The sequence below is a fragment of the Ostrea edulis genome, chromosome 4 (genome assembly GCF_947568905.1).
Source record: "Ostrea edulis chromosome 4, xbOstEdul1.1, whole genome shotgun sequence".
Classification (NCBI taxonomy): domain Eukaryota; kingdom Metazoa; phylum Mollusca; class Bivalvia; order Ostreida; family Ostreidae; genus Ostrea; species Ostrea edulis.
The window spans coordinates 76,622,024-76,644,831 of NC_079167.1; the positions used below are offsets into that span (position 1 = coordinate 76,622,024).

A 22,808-nucleotide genomic window follows, 5' to 3' on the forward strand; every position below is an offset into this window, starting at 1 on the left:
AGTGAATTCTTTTTGTCACAATACAGAAATGCTCCCTTCACTTTCTCTCACTAATCAATACACACTCCACGGGAGAAAAGCAGTTGTATTCACCAATCCTCGGGTTCACTATAATTTCATTAAAAATATATACATCAGCACATCAATACTGTGTTTCCCAGCTGATGCAGTGACAAGAATGGTTTAATGATGATGTGCAGCCAGCACACACCCTGTTAATTCAACATCACAACTTTCCATCATTAGCAAAAGTGATCTCAAAATAAGTAATATCCATCCGAAAGATGTTTGCCTTTATCTACCTCATGATAGTATCTAAAGTTATTCCACTTTCAAACATGATTCAATTGTAAAAAGCTTTTCTCCAATTTCTAGCAAGCCAATTTCAGCACCAGCTGAGTTTTCACAGCAAAGAATTGTCAGGCAATCCCGGCATTTATTAAGAAATTATTCACAGATCATCAAAGAAAAGATCCTGTTGTGTTCCGTTACAGTTTGCAATAAGACACACAACCCAACAGAGGGGGAAAAAGGGAGACGATTATCCTGAAGATAGTAGACAGATCAATACGTAATCCAAGATACCATTATAGATGCATAAAACCACACACGTTTATCAGCATGTATCACATTCTCCTGATCACAAGTGACTGTACTCCACAAAATGCAACTGCTCAAAAGATCCAGCTTACAACAAAAAAGTAATTCAGTTCTAATAAACAACACATTATTGTCACATAGGAAAATAAAAAAATTCCTCCCTTTCACAGTGTGACACATAGATCTCCAACCTATACAGCTCTGATTTCTTTATCGTGGAATTCCTTCCTTGAAAACGAGGAACCAAATCCACTTACTGGTATTGCTCCACAAGGGTACTATAATTATATCAGCACTTGACAAACATAAAAGTGATACTGTCCTCTACAGAGGTTGTAGAAAAGATCTGTATTGCCTCACAGTACTTCATCTAACATCAAACCCAAAACTAAATATGGTAAGTTTTCCCGAATTAAAATGTGTGGTCAATATCAAAACTTCCCATTTAAATCACAGTGACCTTTCCTTGTACTTGGTTACTCCAGCCCACAAACGGAAAGTCACACAAGTTTTCATAAAATAAAGTACCATGTGGACTTTCAATGAACACGTTTAGCTCAACCACAAGTCTGAATTTCTAATTAATTCCATTCATAATTCCTGGTGACGTACTTTAGAAATTAAAACAATGAGTGAACATGTTAAACAAAGAGCTCATCTACACATGACTATCTCCACTGTAATGACAACAATATCTAAAATAAGAATTAATTCTCCCAGCCTAACAAACTTGCCTGCAGACACATTGCACAACCAGAATTCACAAATGTTTCTCAATTACAATTGATTTCAGTCACATTTGGGACAATTTGATGGCAGGACGTCAATATACAATACACTAATAGACAGGTTTCTTTTTTTCTCGTTGTTTTGGTTGCATGTCGTGGTGACAAATAGTTTTCCTGTTGTACAGTAAATTAGCCTGGAGAATCAGACATTACTCCTAATTAATTTTCTAAATATAACTGAAGTGAGATTCATACATTTTCATCCTTTTTTCAGTCTCTGTTCACAAAACAATCATGTGTTTAATCCGTGGGCCTGTAACAATGGTGATTAATTGAGCAATACCTCATTTATTACATGTGTAAAGTGTCATCGGTTGTTGTAACACTAGATGGGGAAAACCAGATATTCTGTTTTGTTATCCTAATTCTGTATCATAACATTTCCAATACTTATTAAAATTTATAAAAGCGCACAATTTTACAAACAAAAATGCAATCAATACTCGGCTATCCCAACTGCTACAGAACTTTCACAATTGTTAACACAAGGAAACTGTATTCACAAAAAAACCTATTCACATGCATTCAAACTTCATTTCTGTCTTTCCTGATTAATAAATCATTTCTATTTACATACCCCTCTCCTCTTTTATCCCTGTAATATCTAAATTACACATGCTGACATGTACAATGAATAATACTATGCATGCTTCGATAATAAAGTTGTTTAATTTTTACTGAATCGTATTCATCAGACTGCATTAGCAGTAAATCTCGGTCATCCTTACTATGCTGTGGGTTTAATGTTCCTACTTATTGGATTGCAAGCTTTACTCCTGCACAACCTCAAATTGTCCTGAACAATCGCCAACGAGGAATGTCACTCCATTTAGACTGCCACTCCATGTTATAACACATTCATACGATAGTAGCATCCATGTAAAGTGCATCTATATTACTTTCTACATCTTGAATCTTAATCACCTACTTTGTTTACAAATCTCAACATTTAATCATGTACTGGAATGAAAGGAATAAACAAAGGCTTAAGCATCTAATGCCATCATTCTCAGTTAAAGAAGAGAATAATGATTGATCTCGATCTCTAACAAGATTATAAAATTGGGCATGCATATTCCTATGCAGGAAATGAGAATTTCAAGTCAGATTCTACATCATATGGCTCAGCTGCACATTAGTATACAATGTTACAGACAATCCTCATATTATATTTATATTCAAAACGAGTCACGAACTCACGGCATCAGTCATTTGTCACTTCTTACTTCAAAACGTTTTTTGCATAGCACATACATTAACCTTAATATTCTCCTACATGAAGAATGTGAAGAATGTCTCAACTTGTAGAAACAATGTTAATCAACAAAATACATTTAAGCCAAAGTTAATCAAATATGAAAATCTGGACCATGATCCTTCCTGATTTTAATTGTATTTACAAATGTTGGGATTCTGAGGTACAGAAATCAGGTAATGTATAGTCACAATTAATTCTATTGATTTTCATTATTCATTACCCTCTGCCATTCATAAATCAAATATCAATATTTTCTGCACAGAAATTAATAGAAAATGATCCATCATTTTGGGGGGCCAGTTAGAATTAAGGATGGATAACACATATAGAATTAAGGAGGGATAACACATATAGAATTAAGGAGGGATAACACATATAGAATTATGGATGGATAACACATAATAACTTCCTAATGAACCATAAATGGACAAGTAAATCAGTAAAATGTTTCTTGCCATTTTAAGTTTTGCTGCTTTGCTGGTTACCTCGGAATCAAGTGTAACAAGTGGTGTTTAAATTTCTAGATTTCACAGAGGTTTTTGTTCAGATGTTAATAATCCTTCCTTATAAGCTGTAATAGACATCCTTAAAATTTATTTTATCAATTTGATATAACATGAAATAATATGCTACAATATAAATTATTTGAATTTTTTTTTTTAAACAAATTGAAAATAAAAACTGTCCTAGTTGGATGGTAAAGAATATAGAATGCTTGTTTGACAATTATTTGTAAGAAAATAAAAACTGTCCTAGTTGGATGGTAAAGAATATAGAATGCTTGTTTGACAATTATTTGTAAAACCAGTTCAAAGAGTAAACCCCTTGTGACCCAGAGACCATTTTCCAGTCTCAGAGTCCATTTTGTTTACATTTGACCTTTCATAGCATTCTTCCTCATCCCATATAGCGAGTGACAGTGTGTGTATGAAGTTTGGTGGTTTCAAGTGAAAAGGGAGATCACTTAAGGGCATGTAAAGCATTTTCCTATATCAGTGTCCAGTACATTTGACCTCTGAGCCTCTGATCCCAAAGTCGATAGGGATTATCCTAATCCCATGTCTTTGTGTGAAGTTTGATGACTCCCAATTGAAAAGGAAAATCCCTTACACTATTGGCCAAGAAACCATTTTCCTAGATATTGAGTCCAGCTCTCTTGACTTTCTTTTCAACCCGAAATCGATAGGGCTTGTCCTCATTCCATGGCTGGTCAATGTGTAAAGTTTGGGAACTCCAGGTAAAAAGAGAAATCACTAAGACCTGGAAACTGTTTCCTGATATCAGTGTCCAGTTTGTTCTAGTAAAAATCAATAGGGATCACCCCCATCCATCACAAGGCATGAAGTATGGCAAATTCATGTGAAAAGGAAATTTGGGACTAGGAACCAATCCATCTACAGATGGATGGACAACATAATTCCAATATAACTCCTCATCCAACTATTCATCATTTTCATTTCTATAAAAGATTTTGAAAGGGCGTCCCATTGTTCTCCATTTCATGAAAGAATGAATATACACAACAATTTCAATGTAAGGAAACTCGATCCACATACATCCCCATGAAAATGTAAAAAACTTGGGAATCAACAAAAGTTACCCATCCCCAATTAATTCAAATGAGTCCACAGCATTGTCACAAGGAATGTACACAACAAATACAAAGCCTGGAGCAAAACAATGCAAACTCATGGGCTAAGTAGGTTAAATTTTTCAAACTTATAAAAACAAAACGAGGTTAAAAACACAAAAAATTGCAAATTACAAGTTGACTTTGTTATAAGGTAAACCTGCAAAATGGATAAAACTAAATTTCTTGAAGGCAGGGTACAAAGCAAACATCCCAGGCCACTGGTGATGATCAAATTAATAGACAGCTTAAAGGACACATCTCGTGTTTTCAAAGTATACAGAATTATATGCATTTTGTCTTCCTTATGCTTATAGAAATTAATTGTAATAGTTCGTTCGCTGAAGTATTGCGATAATTAGCCACAATACGGACTTAAATCTAAGCCCCGATTTCAAAAAGCCTAGTTAATTAGATAGGTAGTCACGTGGTACAGTGACGTCATATGCGACCTTCGTCGATCAACTTGTTGTAAAAGTAGTGTTAGATATTTTTAAAAACTCGGGTTTTAGGGGCCTAATTTATTTACCATGGATAACATTTATTTCGATGTTGACAAATTTCCCGAGTCTTATATCTTTTAGCCACCAGTGAGAGAAAAGCGAGTATGAAATCTGCATAAATTTGCGAGTAAATAATATTTACATGTATACATGGGATCACTGTCCAAACACAATTTGGTAATGCCATTTCTGTAAACAACTGTAATTAGCGTTTTTGCTTTTCTAAAATAAACAGTGCAATAATTATTAAATTTATTTTTGGAGAAGTTAGATAGGCCTAAATTATGATACGATTATGTATCATTGACAACTAGGCCTACTGTCATGTCACGGGTGCATTTCGGGAAAAAAAAAATAATAATGATCAAACTTATTGTGAAAATCACAATACTTTTAAATTATTTTATTAAAGCAATTTTATTAGGCCTAATAATTATTTTTTGTTATCAACACGTTGTTACTTACGAAGTGGGAGCGCGGCGTGCTGTTGTTGTAAACACGTACGCTTTTCTTAAAAAAAAAAATGAAAGCATTAATTATAATTCAATTCAAAAGTCGGGAAATATTATATTTTTTTATAGATAATTGAAAGTTCAATTATCTTTAAATTTCCTTTTTAAAACTACCAGTTGGTAGACACTGCTAACAAAGTTCTGCCTATGTTGTTACAAGGTGAAGGTCAGTTGGTGCGAGTGTGTATTGAATTCGAGAGCAGAACGGAAAGCATATGCCGTAGGCCTATATGTAACAGTGCGTAGCTTCGACAGAACAATTTTCTTGCAGTTTATCTACGTCTTTGTCCAAGTGCTTGTTTGGAAAAGTACAGGGACAAATTCTACTGGGAGTTTTTATGGCAAAGTCGTTGTGCCGACAAAAAATATTCACGGCTTGTCCCTCATACCTTCCTTCGAAAATTGAAAAAAACACAGTCCAAATCCTCTCTACTGACAGCAAGTACACGCTTAAACGGCACAAAACACCCTAATGCAGTGTTATTTACAAGCTGTTAATGTGATAATTGTTTGTTTGTCAATTAAATCTAATCTGTTTATGAAATGGCTATCAACTGTTTTCAAATCTTCTCGCTCGAGGTCGCATATGACGTCACAGATAATGGCGCGTAAAATATCGAAGAAAATATGCATATCGCAAGATTTGAATTTCATCGCTTTCAAATTCGAAAACTACGCAAACTGTTTCATTTAAAACACATGTAAAGTAGTTTTAGGCATGAAATGAATTAATTTTGCTGAAAAAATTAAAAAGTTTAAAAACATGAGATGTGTCCTTTAATCTGTTACAAGTACAAGATGAAACTTACCATGCAGTTGTGGAGAGGGACATCTTTGGGGAAGTATTGGGGAGGTATTGGGACCCACAATGGATTTACGAATTCGACTGAAAAATAATAATTCAAGATGAAGAATTGCAATTTAATATACTGCATGCGTAGTGTCATTTCAGTTTGCCCCGACTTTCTATACAGCTGTTGTACACTTTTTTTTTATCAGTTGCCCATGTGTTCCGTCTACATATGTAATTATTCATTCCATTAAGAATTCCTTTTTCAGAAGAAAACATTGTGATGTGTACTTGATAACTTGTTTGTTTTACACTCTTTGGTCTAGACAGAGACGAGAATTCCATTAACAAGTTTTCCCCAAAGAGAGATGCATTTTCACATAATCCTAAATATATTAAAACATCTAACAGCTTTGCCTAATTATCCCTTTTTTTTTCCTTGCACGCCAATTTTCGTCTACTCTTTACAAGAAAAATTAGAAAAAAGGCAATTTATGATGGCTGTAAGAGTCCTTCATCCCCACGTACATGGTATTGATCTGTGAAAGCAATGACCCCACAGAATCATTAAACATCTGGTTAGCGGTCACAACACGTTCTAGTCTCTTGACCTTTATACACTTCTCATTAGAGGACGTCTTTTAATTTACTCAACTATCTGTAAGCTTGCATATACTTTACATATTTAATAGACTAAATTCACATTTTGTGATAAATATAAATCTACTTTTTTTTTTAACCATTTACATCTAAAATATCGAAATTGTCTTTATATTGCATTTCTGTCCCCCACACATACTTGGTGACTGGTATTTTAAAAAATTTATGAATTTTTTTTTACCTTGATCGTCTTCCAAAACTTGGATCCTTCTGAAAAGTGAAGAAAACATTGCTAATTTTAATTTAAAAAATGGGCACATCAAGGTCTGAATTCCCTCCCCATTTTTACTTCAGAAAGCAAGCTTTAAAGAATGTCCTGCCACTTGTTGTCGGTTTGATTTATAAATAAATAACTCCAGGCATAGAAAACAATATTCCGAGTACCTGCTCCTGGAAGACCAAATGTTTCCATGGACTGACATTTTGAAATATGTAATTATTCTGGCAGGACATCTCAGACCCTACATCATCCACTTCAAAGTGCCATCATAATTCAACCACACCAAAACAAAATTGCCCTGCTTGATTACTTCCTAGACATTTCACTGGACAATGGCAGTAGGGCACACACAGTGAACAGTATTTTTCATGATGCCATGTGATCTTTCCTCCCCCAGAAAAGCCACAGTAGTGATCCTGTGTTGGTGAAGACAATTCACTGGGTCAAGTTCTGCATGTTCTAGAAGAAGTCAGATTTTTTTCTACACGGCAGTGAATTCTACTCACTAGGATTGCCAAAGATGAACTGATTGTACACTATTTCATCTGCAGGGCATCCTGAGACCAATACACTGATTAGAAGATTTTTTTCTTATTGGTATAAAGACTCAGAAAATGATTCTACCTATCTTTCAATGTAGTAATTACCTTTAATTTTTATTGATATCACAACTGGCAGGAAATCAAATTGTCTATGAAAATAAACATCCCTCTTAAACATAGCCAGCGATCAAAATTAACAAACATAGCCAGCGATCAAGGTTAACTTACCAGGCCTGCCGTGAGAGAGGGTGCCGACTGTCCTAAAATGGAATTCTTCATCCTGACAAGATTTGGTTCTATAAGAGCCCCTACACCTGCAAATGCAATCAATTTCCACTACAGTAGGATAACGTAACATAGAAATTCAGCACGCTTCATGCTGGCGCATCACAGCTTTAGTCCAGAGACTGTGAAGAAACAACTACCGTTACTTAATGTATGTCCAATATAGTCAATATCCCAGTGGTTATATTGCCAGAATTTCAACCTTACATCTGGGCAATCCCAGATTTTCAATTTTCCCTGCATAATTTGTGTTATCAATTTAAGCACCTGTTACATAAATGTATATGCTCAGGTCAACATTCTGTTCAAGACGTGAGTAAATAGCAAAATTATGAAAAGTGCGCTTTTATCAATTATTCACCATTTCCTGTGCTTATTAACCCTTTCCCTCTGAGTTATAAGATACCCTAATCTTTCTGCATGATGCTGGGCATCACAATTTGAGGAGAGGTTTGACCTTGCCAAAACAATTTGTGTAAAACAACCTCTATGTTCATGTCGCTTGTAATAATATAAAGCACCTCAGTTTGTTTGTTGTTTTTCTGCAAATCTTGCTCTACTATATGAGTATTAATCTATTAAAGAAAAGAAATGAGTAATCATAGGTGAAAATACAATTTTCCCCTTATATTATCTTAAAATTTGATCAATGAAATGTGCTCTCTGTTCCAGAGGCCAGCAAACATGTTTCTACAATTTCCTATTCATAATAACTGCAGGTACACCTATCATAAAATATCGTACTCTTTTTATCAACACAATCACTGGGTGATTAAGGTCTTATTTTTGTCTGCGACATACAATTGTCTATGGTTAACAATGATTAAACTGTTCTATTAATTAATGTCTTATTATTCTACAGTAAGCTTGAATTCATCCTCCTTCTGTTAGAATATACCAAACTTGTCAACAGTGAAATACCATATTACATGAAAAATAAATCAACATAACAAGAGATCGAGAGAGGCAAGACTTTTACAATAATTGTATATTGGATCCAATCTATCTTCTCTAAGTTGGTACAATGACATTTCAGGTTTCCCATGAAAATCAATATAATCTTCTGTGGAAAATCACACAAATGATGATGAAAAAAATGCAGCGAGATTAAATATTCAGCTACCACAGCCTGAGTTTCAAACAGAATTGTGATTAAATCTTTCATATTTCATGTGATATATATTGACCTTGTTTGTTGACTAGCAAACAGGTTAATATAATAGCTAGCGTGTTTCGTGTTCTCTGATGTAACTGTATACATGGACAGTTAATGTCAATATGTGGCATTATATTGTCAGAATCTCAGATACCAATACCATTTTCACCAATGGGGCATTCATTTAAAACAAATGGTGCAATATTGTTTATGATACAGGTGCTAGTTTACTGCTTCACTCAGCATTTTGTCTATGACCTTATGACCTATGACCTTGTGACCTATGCCATTTACTAATATCACAGAATGCACTAGCTCTGTTATACCAATATAAACCTCATCACTCAGTCCATTGAGCTACTGACGTGTGTACGAAGGTTAAACTTCCATATAACATGTTGGTTTATAAATAGATGTACCCTATGCACACCTTCTCACGTGCAACTTTAATCAATTTCTTGGAGGGCTCAATAGGCTTACATGTACATGTATATCTACTGAAATTAAAAAACTCAACTTTATTTTCTAAATTGTACATTTACCAGCTCATTTTTACCCCACCTAATATGGATCAAGCAGGTTATAGCCATCCCAGTGATGCAAATTCGAATGTATGGTTTGAAGGACATTTTCCGGCACATTTTTGTAAATTCCTTCCACCAGTAGTGGTGTACACTTACTGTGTCCCAGTCCTGAGTGACTGTTTATGCTGCCAATATTGGTAGGGAGGCTGATCGGAGTGCTGGGTAGACTCTCTCTACGTCGTCGCGAATCCTCCGACAACGTCCGCTGTAGACGTCGGATACTTCCTGGTCGACCCAAGGGAAATTCATCAAGGCTGCGTCGCACGCTGGGAGACAAGGGACTAGGAGAGGTGAGGCAGCCATCAGACTGAAACATAAACTAAATATGTACTAAAATATTCCATCCAAATTTAATTCTCTCCTCAGTCATTTTCCATAGCTTTCAACCAGAAATTCATTTTGGCTACAACACACATTTAAAGACCAGGGAATTCTCTTTCTTTAATACTTTCCATAGTTTTATAAGCATTCATTGTGCCAAAATTAAAGAGTAAGGAAGTTATGTCACTGCATGCAGGTCTTGTCATTTTGACCTCTTTCATCTACATGTGAAAGTAATTAACATGGAATAAAAAGCAATCTGACAAGGGAACATTATTCCAGAACAACAGACCTCCACTGTGTAATTTATCTAATAGTACATGCACACTATATAAGCTTAATCTATTATAAATCTGGCATTCACAATACCAGCTTCTACTGCTTATAAATCACTTCCTGCTGGCAATCCCGGGTAATAAACTTTTAATTAACATGCGATGTCTCACAACTCCTATCCAGATACATTATCATACACATAATATAATATTGTGCCTGCATATTTAGTCTATTTACCCAGACACGGTGAGGTCAGCTTGGAAATCAACCAAGTTAGAGAGACTGTCACAAACAAGTCTTTTTAGTATTTCTCATCAGATTTAAATGTTGGGTCATTGAGAATGATCTAGTTTTGTCGCACAGAAGAGCTTAGAAAATTCAAGGCCAACTGAAGGAAATGCTTAATCTACAACAAAATATCTATCCCACGCTCTGGGATTATAGAATTTAAATTCAAATTTCACATGCAAGTTGTATGATACAGATCAATATTTGCTATAAATGCTTGATTTTACTGCCCTTCAACAAGTAAAAAACTTCAATAGCAAGTCAATTCTATTGTATGTATTCAATATTGGAATTATCAAAGAGGACCACAAATGAAAGCACATATAGTCTTATTTAGCAAATCTCCATGACAACTGGCAAAGAAATTTGCTCAATGCACTCACTGGTGAAAAATCCATGCCCGGAACTACAGAACTCGAAACATATATAAACTTTTACTTTCTATAAAATTCTTTGTCACAAGAAAATCCATTGGTTTTCCCATATTGTTCATTATAGACTCAGCAACTCTGCAATACATCATACCAAGACAGATAACTCTGTTCAATGCTGCTCCGATAAGATCATGTGATGAGTCAGCTTGATCAGCGACTGCTAAATACATCAATGTAAACATCCTAGTGTAGCCCCATAGATCACAATACTTATCTTGCTCTCACTGAAAGGATGAACTCCTTACCAATGCTTACTGTGAACCCCTTACTAATGCTTACTGTGAACCCCTTACTAATGCTTACTGTAAACCCCTTACTAATGCTTACTGTGAACCCCTTACTAATGCTTACTGTGAACCCCTTACTAATGCTTAATACTGTGAACCCCTTACTAGTGCTTAATACTGTGATCTACCACGAATTCATGGGATTTCACAAACTACATTCTACACAATACACACACATTTAGAAAGAGACATATATAGAAAGAGAGATAGTCAAACCTAATTTTCTCAAACTCAATGGGGACAAGAAAAAATTCAAGGCATCCAAGGGTTCAAGATTATACATCAAGAAAAAGTAGTTTGGACTTCCAACTCACTTCGACATATCCATAGTATTCGAAATATCAATGTTCAAGATATCAAAGTTCAACAGTATATATACCATGTCAAACAATGCAACATTCCAGTTCAATATATTTTTTGTTTACATTTTGTCTGCATTTTCCTCTAGATCATTGCATGTAATTAAAATATACTTAGATATTGAATGAGTGAGAATTCCTTCCCTTATTAACTAAAATCATGAAGTATACATGAACACTGAGCAAAAACAATCCAGTCATCCTACATTTTCTTGAGATGTAAACAACAGTTCAATAACTGCAACCTTTCTCATCACCACAAATGTTTCAAGGAGTGTCAGAACTTTCTGTTTATATATGTATAACAAACAGAAAACTGTTTCTGACCTTTGGGTGGATCTATATACTTCTGTGGTGGATGCAGAGTATTCACAGGTTAATAAGGCTAATGACTGAAATATGCCTAGTCAAGGGTCTTTGAGTGGTAAAGCAGACCAAATATGCAAGCTTACATTATTTTTCAAATTCTCTGCACTTCTAATTCTAGAAGTCTACATTTGTTTACATTTTTGATAGCAGAAAAATAAATTTACATTGTACACCCATTACTACTTGTAAACAAATGCAGATATGACTTTGTGGTTGAGTTAAAGTAGTCCTAAGGCATTTACAACTACAAGTTTTTATGGCCCAGTAGAAGTCTGGGTACCTGGTATTCCCTCTCGAATCTACAGGAAAAACTGAGTATTGATGCGGTTTAAATGTTTGTAACTGATTCTGAATAACATTATTTACTGCTTCAACCTTCAAAATCAAGAAAATATGCTCTCTCTCTCTCTCTCTCTCTTGCCATGACTCATGGTATATGTACTGTACAACTTGTAGAAAATGGTCTTATGGATCATATTCTGCTGAACACCAAACTGAGATGAATAATTTCCTTATCACAAGGTTCATAAGTATGCACTAACAATCAAAAGGATAAATTTCCCAATGTTACTTTTTTGAATTATGACAAAGTAAAAAAGAAATCTTTTCAAGTTACAAGGAGTACGTCACTTGAACCCTCGACACCGGAGAAACGTTGTCAAAAAACCAGGACATTTTTCAAGTCGGGGAAAATAAGTGCAGCATACTCAAAATGGATTATTATACACTTCAAAAATACTATTCAATTGGCAAGGATACATATATAACATTATATTAGACTACCCTGAATGACCTGTAGCTCAATAAGTGCAGACACAAGGGGAAATAACTACAGAGGTGTACCAAGGTCACAGAAACCAAACACTCAATATTTTCTGGATGGCAATCGTGAATTTTAAAATGAATTTTTTTTTAAGCCAGGTCAGTGTTTTAAATTAAAGCTGGGGTTATTTTAATAGACTACAATGTCATCTTCATTTAAGGAAAGTTTTTTCAAGTTTATGGCCTTAAAAAAATAAAATTTCCCATTAATGAGATTGTCAAAGACAAAAATCTTTCATATTAATTATCTCAGATCTGTTTATCATTAAAATATACCCATAAGAGGATATATATAAAATGTATACATGATCAGTTATCCCCCCCCCCCTTCCACACACACACACCCAGTATATGCATCATCAATAATACACTCCAGAAACTTAAACATCGAAATATCTACACAAGTATAATAAAAATAGGAGAATTAAAGAAACTAATCGAGTATATTGCAATCAGCTTTGTGATATTTTTATTGTATATACAGAAAGAGAGGGAGGGGACAAGAATATGTTTAATTAAGCTTTAGCACTTTCATTTCAAATCTTCAGAAGCTTTACAATTTTGTTTTGCTACTTAGTTTTAAATTTGCTATTCAGAATTATAAACTCATGTACACATTGTAAATATTTTATACTAAAATATTTCAAGATCCAAAAACACCTTTGAACCTTTCGAGGCCATGATATTATGACTAATTGCATATCTGTATATTATTCATCATAATTATGACAACTGTAACCCAAGGGAAAAAATAGCTCTTTCTTCTGCAAAACAAAAATGAATACTAGTTATAGAAAAAACTAAGAAGGATTGGATCTTGATATACATACACTTCTGGTATAACCCGGGTCAAAATCTAGGTCAGAGGAGGAAGAAATCCGAACTCTCAGTGGCACACATCCCCTTCGTCTTGTGATGACCCCAGGAACTTCAATTCTTAAAGGTGGCAGATCTCTTCTTGCTCCAGACATATCAGTTTTCACCCCAGCCATATCTGAGCAGCCTACAGCTGATTTATCATCCCTGATTTCTGGTTCTTCATTGGTAGCTGGATTCATGTCGAAGACAAAACTTTCTTCTAACTTTTATGTCCACAGCCACAAATGAAATCTTGCATGTTGTTATGCTCCATCCATATTTATTGATGTTTCAATCTTAAAGGTGTAAACATCCATTCCACGTCATTTTTTCGAAAACAAATTGGTTTTCACACATGGGTTGCAAGACTTCAAATTGCTTTCCAAATTTAATGCTGCATCTTTTACATCCTCAGCCAATTTGTTAAGTGTAAATGACATACACACTCCTGTGCTTTAACTTCAGTTCCCACAAAGTGCTAATGAGAAGAAACAAAGGCCATCTTCTAACACCTTTTGACTTCAGGTTCCACTGTCTTTCCGTGTAGAAAGAATACAAACCTTGGCATCTTTTGACATATTTCAGGATCCCACACACTATTAATGTTTCCTCAAGTAGCCAACTGGCTTTTTTGTATACCTCATCAAAGGATGGATAAACCACTGTTGGTATGTAAACATTTTGTTTTTACTGGCAAAAGAGAATGGCTCGTCAATTGTTATCCACACTTTTGTTTGCGAGTTTTAAGACCTGTAAAATGTACGGAATTTGTTTCTTCTCTTCAGCAATTTTCATGAGCAACATAGATTGTTCAATTCCCATCAACCATAATGAACATTCAATAAATTGTCTTCCTCGAAATGTCAGAATTCAAAAAGTATATCATTTACTCATAATAATCCACTGCTTACGAAACCCATCAAGAACGAGTGCTAATGAGTTGTAATAAACATTAAAGCAAATCAATTCACGAATATCTTGCATGAATATCACTGTATGAAAGAAGCCTGTGCACATTCACCAACCATAAAATGCATTTCTCTTAGGTCATTTCCTGTATCTAGTGAGAAAAATATATCTTTCTGCACACACAGGGATAGGATGTCATATCCTTCCTATCTCCCTTTTGTTATATCTGTTCTATTACCACATCACAAGTAGCAAAGTTAATGCATACAAAAGTTGCTATTCAAATTAATTGATCTGATGTTCACTCCAATGACAGACCAAGTCTTAATATTGATGATCCATTAGCGAAATCAAAATTGAAGGTCTGGAGATTTTCCACATCTGCAAGAGCCATCAATTGGGAAATCAAGCCCAGTCTGTTGTCCTCAAACAAGTGTCAGTGTATTGATATAATAGAGTAAATTCATAGGCTAGCTAGGGAAACATCAGACCAAATTACAATCACTGACCAGGTCTGTAGCTGTCCCATTATGGAGAGAGAGAAAAATGATTCACATCTATTAAATCTTACAATCACAACTGCTTAAAAAGGCAGTCTCCATTCATTTGATTATTCCGTTGACTAACGATATTCAATATGCAGTTGCCCAGTGACCAGGTGTGCAGATTTTTGTACTTCTACAGAGAACATCTGACGTCACAGCTGATGGTATATAGATTTCCTGGGGGGATGATACAACACAAGTACACACAGTATAAACAAAGTGAATCAGATGTGTACCATAAAAAATATCTACACACACATGTAACGTGGTAAAACCAAGCTTTTGCAGTCTGTACAGCATTTACACTGAAGAAAAAAAACCATACTTAGGTGCCAAAATCATACAGCAGATGTCCTCCAGGATCCACATATTATGAAAACATCTTTCAGATTAGAATGAAACCCTGCATGTATGTTGAGTACTTGTAGGTCCATCGGTAGATTAGTACTGCATATTAAATGAATACACACTGCATGTCAAAACCTGGCCTACTTATCTTTCGGTGTTACACCTGCCGGAAATTATTTCATGTGTCATGGAAGCCTCTCTCGTCTGTAGAAGTTTCCCCAGTGAAGAAGGTAAAATCCAATAAAGCATACAGTTGTTCGGTAGGTATATATTCAGTGACACACACCTGAATGTCTGGCAACTTTTATAAAATCAGTATTTAGGGTTTGGAAGGATTAAACATAACACGCATTGAAATGGAATTTTTTTTTTCTGGTCAATGGTGGCAACTATAGGCAATAAAACTTCAAATGCATCCATGTTTAGAATGGAACCAAAAACAATTAAGTTAAAAATAGGTTAATGGAAATGTTCCCATTACTGATTTCAAAAGTAAAAAAAATAGTTTGCATATATATAAATTGTCAAAGCCACAGCTTAGATGACATGCATCATTGCATTGTTTTTCTGTGTGACTCCTAACATAGACATTTGGGGGCAGTGTTCTACTGTAGATCTCTCTGACTCAGTGACGGGTTTTATTGGTTATCTATGGGCACCTACTTTACAGTTTGACCTCAGAGCTGCAGTTTCCTTTATGACTTCTTTATTAATCAGAAGCGGTGTCATACATGGACAATCATTACAGACACTGGCAATACACATTTAGACAACCATTAAAGAGACAGTCGTCTACTTTAACAATTCTCTTCCAAAATCAATACCAAGTGCATCCAATTTGCTTGCAATGTTTGTCCCACGATGTACTGTTTAATGACATTTAGAACAACAGGGTACCATCACGGTGCACATAAACAATGATTTTTTTTTTTTCAAGCGATACTTAGAGAGAATGGTATAGCTGAACTCCTGTACAATTATGAAAGAACCTTCAAAGTCAGAATAATGACTCACGACACATCCTATTCCCAAGTCCCCAACACCTATAAAACGCATAGATAGAAATAATGGCCCACTTACAAATACGTAAACTGTAAATGAATGAATAGAGGGTTTTTAAATTATTATTAAAGCTCTCAATGACGTAGAGCTTAAATTGGAATCTAATAAATGACTGTACTTATAACTGGAGTCATTAAAGAGCTAATTCAAAAGGAAAACTTTAAACACACACATATATATTTATTACATTTTTCAACGGTGAAATTTATCCATTGAATAACTGATTGTGATGTCATGTTGTGTATTACAATAAATTCTTTAATATTTGAAATAAACATGTTCTAAAACCAAAGGAAATGTAATAAACAGAAAATTTAATGCTTTGTTGTTGGATATGAAATTTATTTCACAAGTAAGACAGAATTTTTTAATATATTTTCCCTCTTCACATTCGTCAAAATAGAGAGAGAGAAAAATCCTGTCTTACTCGTGGAATAAATTTCATGTATATCCAACTACAAGGCACTGAATAGATCCTCTATTATTTCCTTGAGCACATCACAAGAGCATTCACTCCACTGCTCACATGCATGTCAGACATATGAATGTGACTGTCCGCTAGCAATTACATTAGATACAATGGATATTTTTTATGGAGCCAACAATTTATAAATACAATGGATTTTTTTTTTTTTTTTTTTGTGGGGCCAACAATTACATCGATGAAGTTTTGCACTTGTGTGTGATCGTTTAGCCATCCTTATATATATATATGCAACACTAAGACCTGCACACAAACAATCCACTTCATCAAGTCCCCCTTCACAGAACAACACCTGTTGATCAAGTTAGCTCAGGTCATTGACAATCTGAACTGCTGTGTTCAAGGTTAAGGAAATTTGTTTATCTAGCAATTCAAGCTTTAGCTGGGATCCTCATTCAATAGATGCCAAGGTCAAGGTCACTGATTAGATCACCAGTAAACAACAGTCTAATCCTCCACACTTAGTATTAAAACCATGCACCTCCGGGGATGATCAAAAGTTCATTGTCAATTCAGACCAAACAAGACATCTCTTTTCTTCTGACCTCCTCTTCTCATTGTGCAATGTGTTGTGGAATGTGTCCTTCAATGGACTAAAATGAAAAGCCTTCAAAGGCCGTCTTCTATACTGATTAAACCTTATCTTGGGAGTACATGCATATGTACTGTAGGAAAATTACCAATAAATATCTTGCCACACCTTGTCTCATGAAAATTGTGAGAAATCCAAACAAATAGAGACGTTTTTCCATCACCAAGATCTGTGTTACATATTACGTCTGACTAAATGTACATAACCCTTCTATGTTCTTTAGGTTCCATCGCTCAGCTATCAAAATTTAGCATATCAAATTCTCTTCACATTTTGAAACATGGTTAATATAATATATATTCTGAAATATGATAATATTTCAAAGTCGCAGTGCTCATCATTCATCATCTGTAGAATATTGTAAAATAAAATATCATGACGAATGTCCGGGATATCAATTTAAAAATAACTGTCTCATAATCCGACATTGAAGTAGATTTATATTTCAAGATAATTGTTTGCACAAGTGCTTTCAAGTACATACTATCCAATGTGAAAACAGAATGTAGTTAGAAACAATCCACACAAGTCTAATGATATTTATTTTATTCTTCCATCTTCTCCTCATTCTTTATGAGATGCCATTATACATTCAGTGTTCGAAATTAACCACAGACTGATAGACCGAGTCTATATGTCAAATGACAGCGGTCTATGCCAATTGTAATTGGGATAGATCATATTGTCTATGCCGATTTTCTAGGTTTAAAGCAATAGAGTTAACCCAAAAGTCAACGTCTGATAAACGTTATGAGGAAAGGAGAACATTGTTAAATGGAAATGGAAAGAAAATATGCTTTCTAAGTTCATTAGAAGTAAATAACAATGTTTTAAATTTGTGTTGTTGTTTTTTTCAATTTTGCGGTCTATGCCAATTCGATGAGGTCTATGTCATCTTGTTTTGGCATAGACCCGTGGTCTATACTAAGTTTTAAACCAATTTCGAACACTACATTTTCTAATCCACTGGACTATATATGCTAAGACTGTTGGGAATTGAGCCAGGGCCTTTAGCATTTTTAGAATAGGATGAAAATGTGCCAAACATTATTTAGAATCGGAAAATACACATCATTCAGCGTAGTTCAAATGTATTTACATCGTAGATTCATTTTGTTTTTGTTTTTTGTTTTGCTATTTCTTTTAAAATCTACTAGTATTGTCCTTACTGGCTTGGCACTTTCATAAACTGTGAGTGTCAGCTAACATGGTCTGTTTATCAATTTCTTAGCACTTTATTCTTATTTGGGGGGGAGGGGGGCGTTTCTGATTGGGATTTCATCCTTTTAATAATTAAAGATACAACCTTTGAACTGAATTTCCTTCACGCAAAAGAAGTCATCGATGCAATTCATTTTAGGTTGATCTGTCTAGGTTTTTATGAATTCTCTATACATGCTGTTTCAGCTGTGTGTTTTGGCCTCATAAACCTGCCACATGAAATGGTGTCTTCTGTCATAAAGCTGCAGTACTCAGCAGTATTGTAGAGAAAAATCAATTTATATGGTCAATATGTTGTACATTAAATCCGAACAGTCTCATTTCATCATCTCAATCTTCTATGCCTCTCATCTATTTTCCTTTTCTACTTAAATGCATAAATGGGACCTGTATACCGCAAACCACAATTTACCTATTACTCGGAAAACTCGTTGAAAAAAGATTTGTTTACATTAACAAATGTCAGACTTCTTACCCAAAGTAAATATTGACATTCTGTCTAGATATGTGCTGACGATTCCATGAACTTCTATAATATATTAACATTCTCCCCAGACAAGACTTTTTATGTGTTGCATTTCCCCTCTCTCTTTCTTCTCTCTCTCCATATCTACATACATGTACTATAAAATTGTGTCTCAGTCTTGATGACATCTGTACAATACACTGATGAAATGAATGTGATTCCTGGCGTTTCACCTTCCACAGAACCTCTAATTATATATACACTGATGAAATGAATGTGATTCCTGGCGTTTCACCTTCCACAGAACCTCTAATTATATATATATATATGACTACAAGAACCTGAACCCATAATATTAAACATTAATCAATTTCGTTTTGCTATATAGAAACTTTAAGCCTTATGACCTTATGAAATATCCATTAGCATCAGCTTTTTAAATCATTGCACTTTATAAAACATTAAATAATGCATCAGAACAAAAAGCCATTGATCTACAATAGGATGCAAAACCAGTTATCAAGACCAGTAACATTCTCTGGACCAATAACTCTCTAGAAAACATCGGTTCAAATGACCGTTTTAAAATATCGGACATGATCCAATTATTTCCAAAGCTTTGAATCGGGGTGCACAGGTAAAGGTCATACTAACAGCTTGGTCATATGGTCAATCAAATTTAAGGTTCTCTACCCAGTAAGAAAAGACCAGCCATGATAGTTCATTGGTAAACTAAGAGCGTTCGCTACGTAACCGGGAGATCGTGAGTTTGAGCTCTGCTCATGCCATGGCTGTGTCAAACCTAACATGTAAAATATATATAACCTTCGACAACAAATGCTCAGCATTTAGAATTGGAAATCATAAATATTCGAATATGACCTATGGAGGTCCCGTGTTGCAGCAGGTGTTGGCAAGATAAAGATCCCTCACTGCTTCGACCCCGAGTACAAAGTATAGGTCTAAATTTGTGGTACTTCACCTACAACTGGTGATGTCTCAATACTATAAGGAAAAAAACTGACATGATGTAAGACAAACAACCTGGTAAGGAAAGAAAAATGGCTGAACCTGGACCCCTTGAAAATTATGATGGAGTGGAGTTTGCGAGTTTTAAGATGGTTGGAAAACTGACCGAGTTTGGTTGGATATGAATGGGAGACGCATTAATTACAAAACTATAAAAGGCATTTTGGCAGTTCTTTTTCTTTTTTTGTGCAGTACATGATACAGGTTTTTGGTCTGACAAAACTTTGTCTGGTCTCACAGAACTATCACTGGTAACTATATCAGACCAAATGTCAACAGCGATTTAAAATTTTCGACAACTCTGCAATACAACGTACAACTTTAACACACAAAGAGGTTTTCACCAGCTTATCGGAGATCTAAATTCATGCTTGGATCAAAATGTTAAGGAAATACATGTATATATATTTACCTCATTATCAGTGTCCATTTCTTCTCGGGTGGCCTGTACAATTGCATGCATCAATCTCTCTCGCAGGGAGGAACTCTCGATTTTGTATGTTTCTTTTAGTTCTTCATTGTTAAGGTTTCTACAATCAAAATCCAACATCCATGTATATGTTTTACAAAGCATGCATAAGATGAAGACCAGACACAAGTTTGTCACTACTCCACAATATTTAATCATACTCCATAAATTCACGAAAATTCCGCATTCAATTAATTGCGATTCCAGAGATGAGGTTCTGCAGGACATTAAGTTTTTGTAGAACCTACTAGATTTTTGTCCCACCACCCAAAATCTTTAAAATAGAGATGTCATTGGTGAAATTCAACATTAATATATTCATTTTTTGTACAAACCCACTACTATATAAACAAATTAGTTAGAAAATCTGGTAAACAATTAATATTGTTGGAAAAAAGTTGCTAATAAGGCACTAGTATCAAAAATTTCAATTGTATGAATGGCATATTAAAACCTAATGTTTCAATTGCCATTAGACAAACCACACTTTCTATTTGACACGCTTATGTATTATGAAATTCTGCCTCATAGATTAGGTTTGAACACCTCTGTACATAAATTAAATCAAAATCTAAGTTTATTAACTCTTACTATCCATATGTATTAACAGATCTTACCGAAAATTATCAATGGTCATGTCCGGAGGAAAATGATTGAGACACGATGAAAGCCCCCGCTTCCGCAGATAATCCACAAACATTAAATGATGGGATAATCTGCGAATAAGCTCTCCGCCTGTCTGCGCCTCGGAATTGACTGGTGAGGCTGACTTCTTCCTCTTGGGGGTGTAATTTGGTTCCAGGGATGTCACCACTCGCAGCTGTCGGTTTAGAGGTACTGTGATACTTGCGACTTCTGCATCATCACTAAGATCAATGCTTTCACGAAGTCTTGGACAATCGCTGTCATCGCTGAAATCATCGATTCGATTTCTTCCATCAAAACTCTTGAAACTAGCTGAAGTACTACAAGGTGAGAATCCCGAAGAAGAAAATGATGCATCTTCCGTCGCTTTCTGTGTGGAATTGGCTGAAATATTGACAGGTGGTGAAACGTAATCTCCCTTACAAGTTGGGTCTTTCATAATAGAGGGGCTAATATTGTTGTCCGAATGATGTTCATCTGCAGACTCACTATCTCCTCCAAGTCGGAAGACTGGACGTCTGTCACAACTGTCCGAATTCCCACTGCTGGGAGAATCAACGCTCAGTCTTTTCACGGGTTCTACTACCTGTACACATACATCTTTGGAACTGACGGCATGAGGATTTCCCTCTTTAGAATTAGCAATTTCTACTTTCAGTTCAGATCTAAAGGAATGTCCTTGAGGGACAAATGAAGCCCCTTCATTGGAAGAGTATTGATGTGTATCAGCTGTTTTGTCAATAATTTTCACTCTTAATTTCGGCTTTCGGTTTTTTTCAGCCAGTGGTGACTTAACAGGTGCCTCCCTCTCTTTGACCACTCCTGCCGGCCCTGATGGTGGTTTACCTCCCTTGGACTGGGTGGGTCGTTTACCCTTACCCTCCAAAAAAAACAGAGACCTCTTGGATGTCATAGTAAAAGACTAATTCCAGAAAACTGCGGTTGAATAGACAGCATTTTTAGAAAACAATGCCACCTATGAATAACAGGGTTACTCAATGTTACAAACACTTAGCTCAAATTCCTGTTTCTGACCTCAAGCACACATCCTTTATTAATCCACTCCAACATGATTTCATATCCAGGCTACACACATCAAGAAAATATTCACAATGCTCCTCTACAAATATTCAGAAATTCGTTAAGCCCAACTTAAATGATAAAATTCACACAAAACTCTATATGTGTTATCAACCATCACTCTGGTTTTGGTGAGTCAGACAGTTCCATTTAATCCATTATCCTCGTGTATCGGATTGTTTTGACGGCCATGACACACTTTTCAATGGCCAAATCATTTCGACGTGCTTGAATTTTCCTTTTTCTCTAGATAACAATCAAGAAGAGATGTATTTCGAATGCCCGGCATATCTAGCATTAAGTTGTAGGTCTCCACGAGGAGATATGCCTACCAAATTCACACAAACCATTGGTTGCAACAGTCCCGTGTCGCTTCCTGTTCCCTAACCGCTCAATAATATAGAGCGATTGCAATA

General features: G+C 35.2%; 1 protein-coding gene across 10 annotated transcripts in view; it reads right to left on the reverse strand.

The window, feature by feature from the left end:
- Window positions 1-22,808, reverse strand: part of LOC125668138 (microtubule-associated serine/threonine-protein kinase 2-like) — a 51,525-nt gene extending 28,717 nt beyond the window's left edge. For 4 of the 10 annotated variants that reach the window (XM_056163839.1, XM_056163835.1, XM_056163838.1 and 1 more), the window contains exons 1-6: window positions 21,285-22,808; window positions 20,611-20,728; window positions 9,625-9,847; window positions 7,732-7,817; window positions 6,923-6,951; window positions 6,101-6,177 (exon numbers count right to left, since the gene is read on the reverse strand). In XM_056163839.1, the coding sequence (XP_056019814.1) occupies window positions 6,101-6,177; window positions 6,923-6,951; window positions 7,732-7,817; window positions 9,625-9,847; window positions 20,611-20,728; window positions 21,285-22,225 (1,474 nt within the window). In that variant the 5' untranslated portion in view covers window positions 22,226-22,808. Of the gene's footprint in view, window positions 1-6,100; window positions 6,178-6,922; window positions 6,952-7,731; window positions 7,818-9,624; window positions 9,848-13,514; window positions 19,411-20,610; window positions 20,729-21,284 lie in introns of those variants that run through there. The other 6 variants (XM_056163840.1, XM_056163837.1, XM_056163836.1 and 3 more) reach the window with 3 other exon arrangements.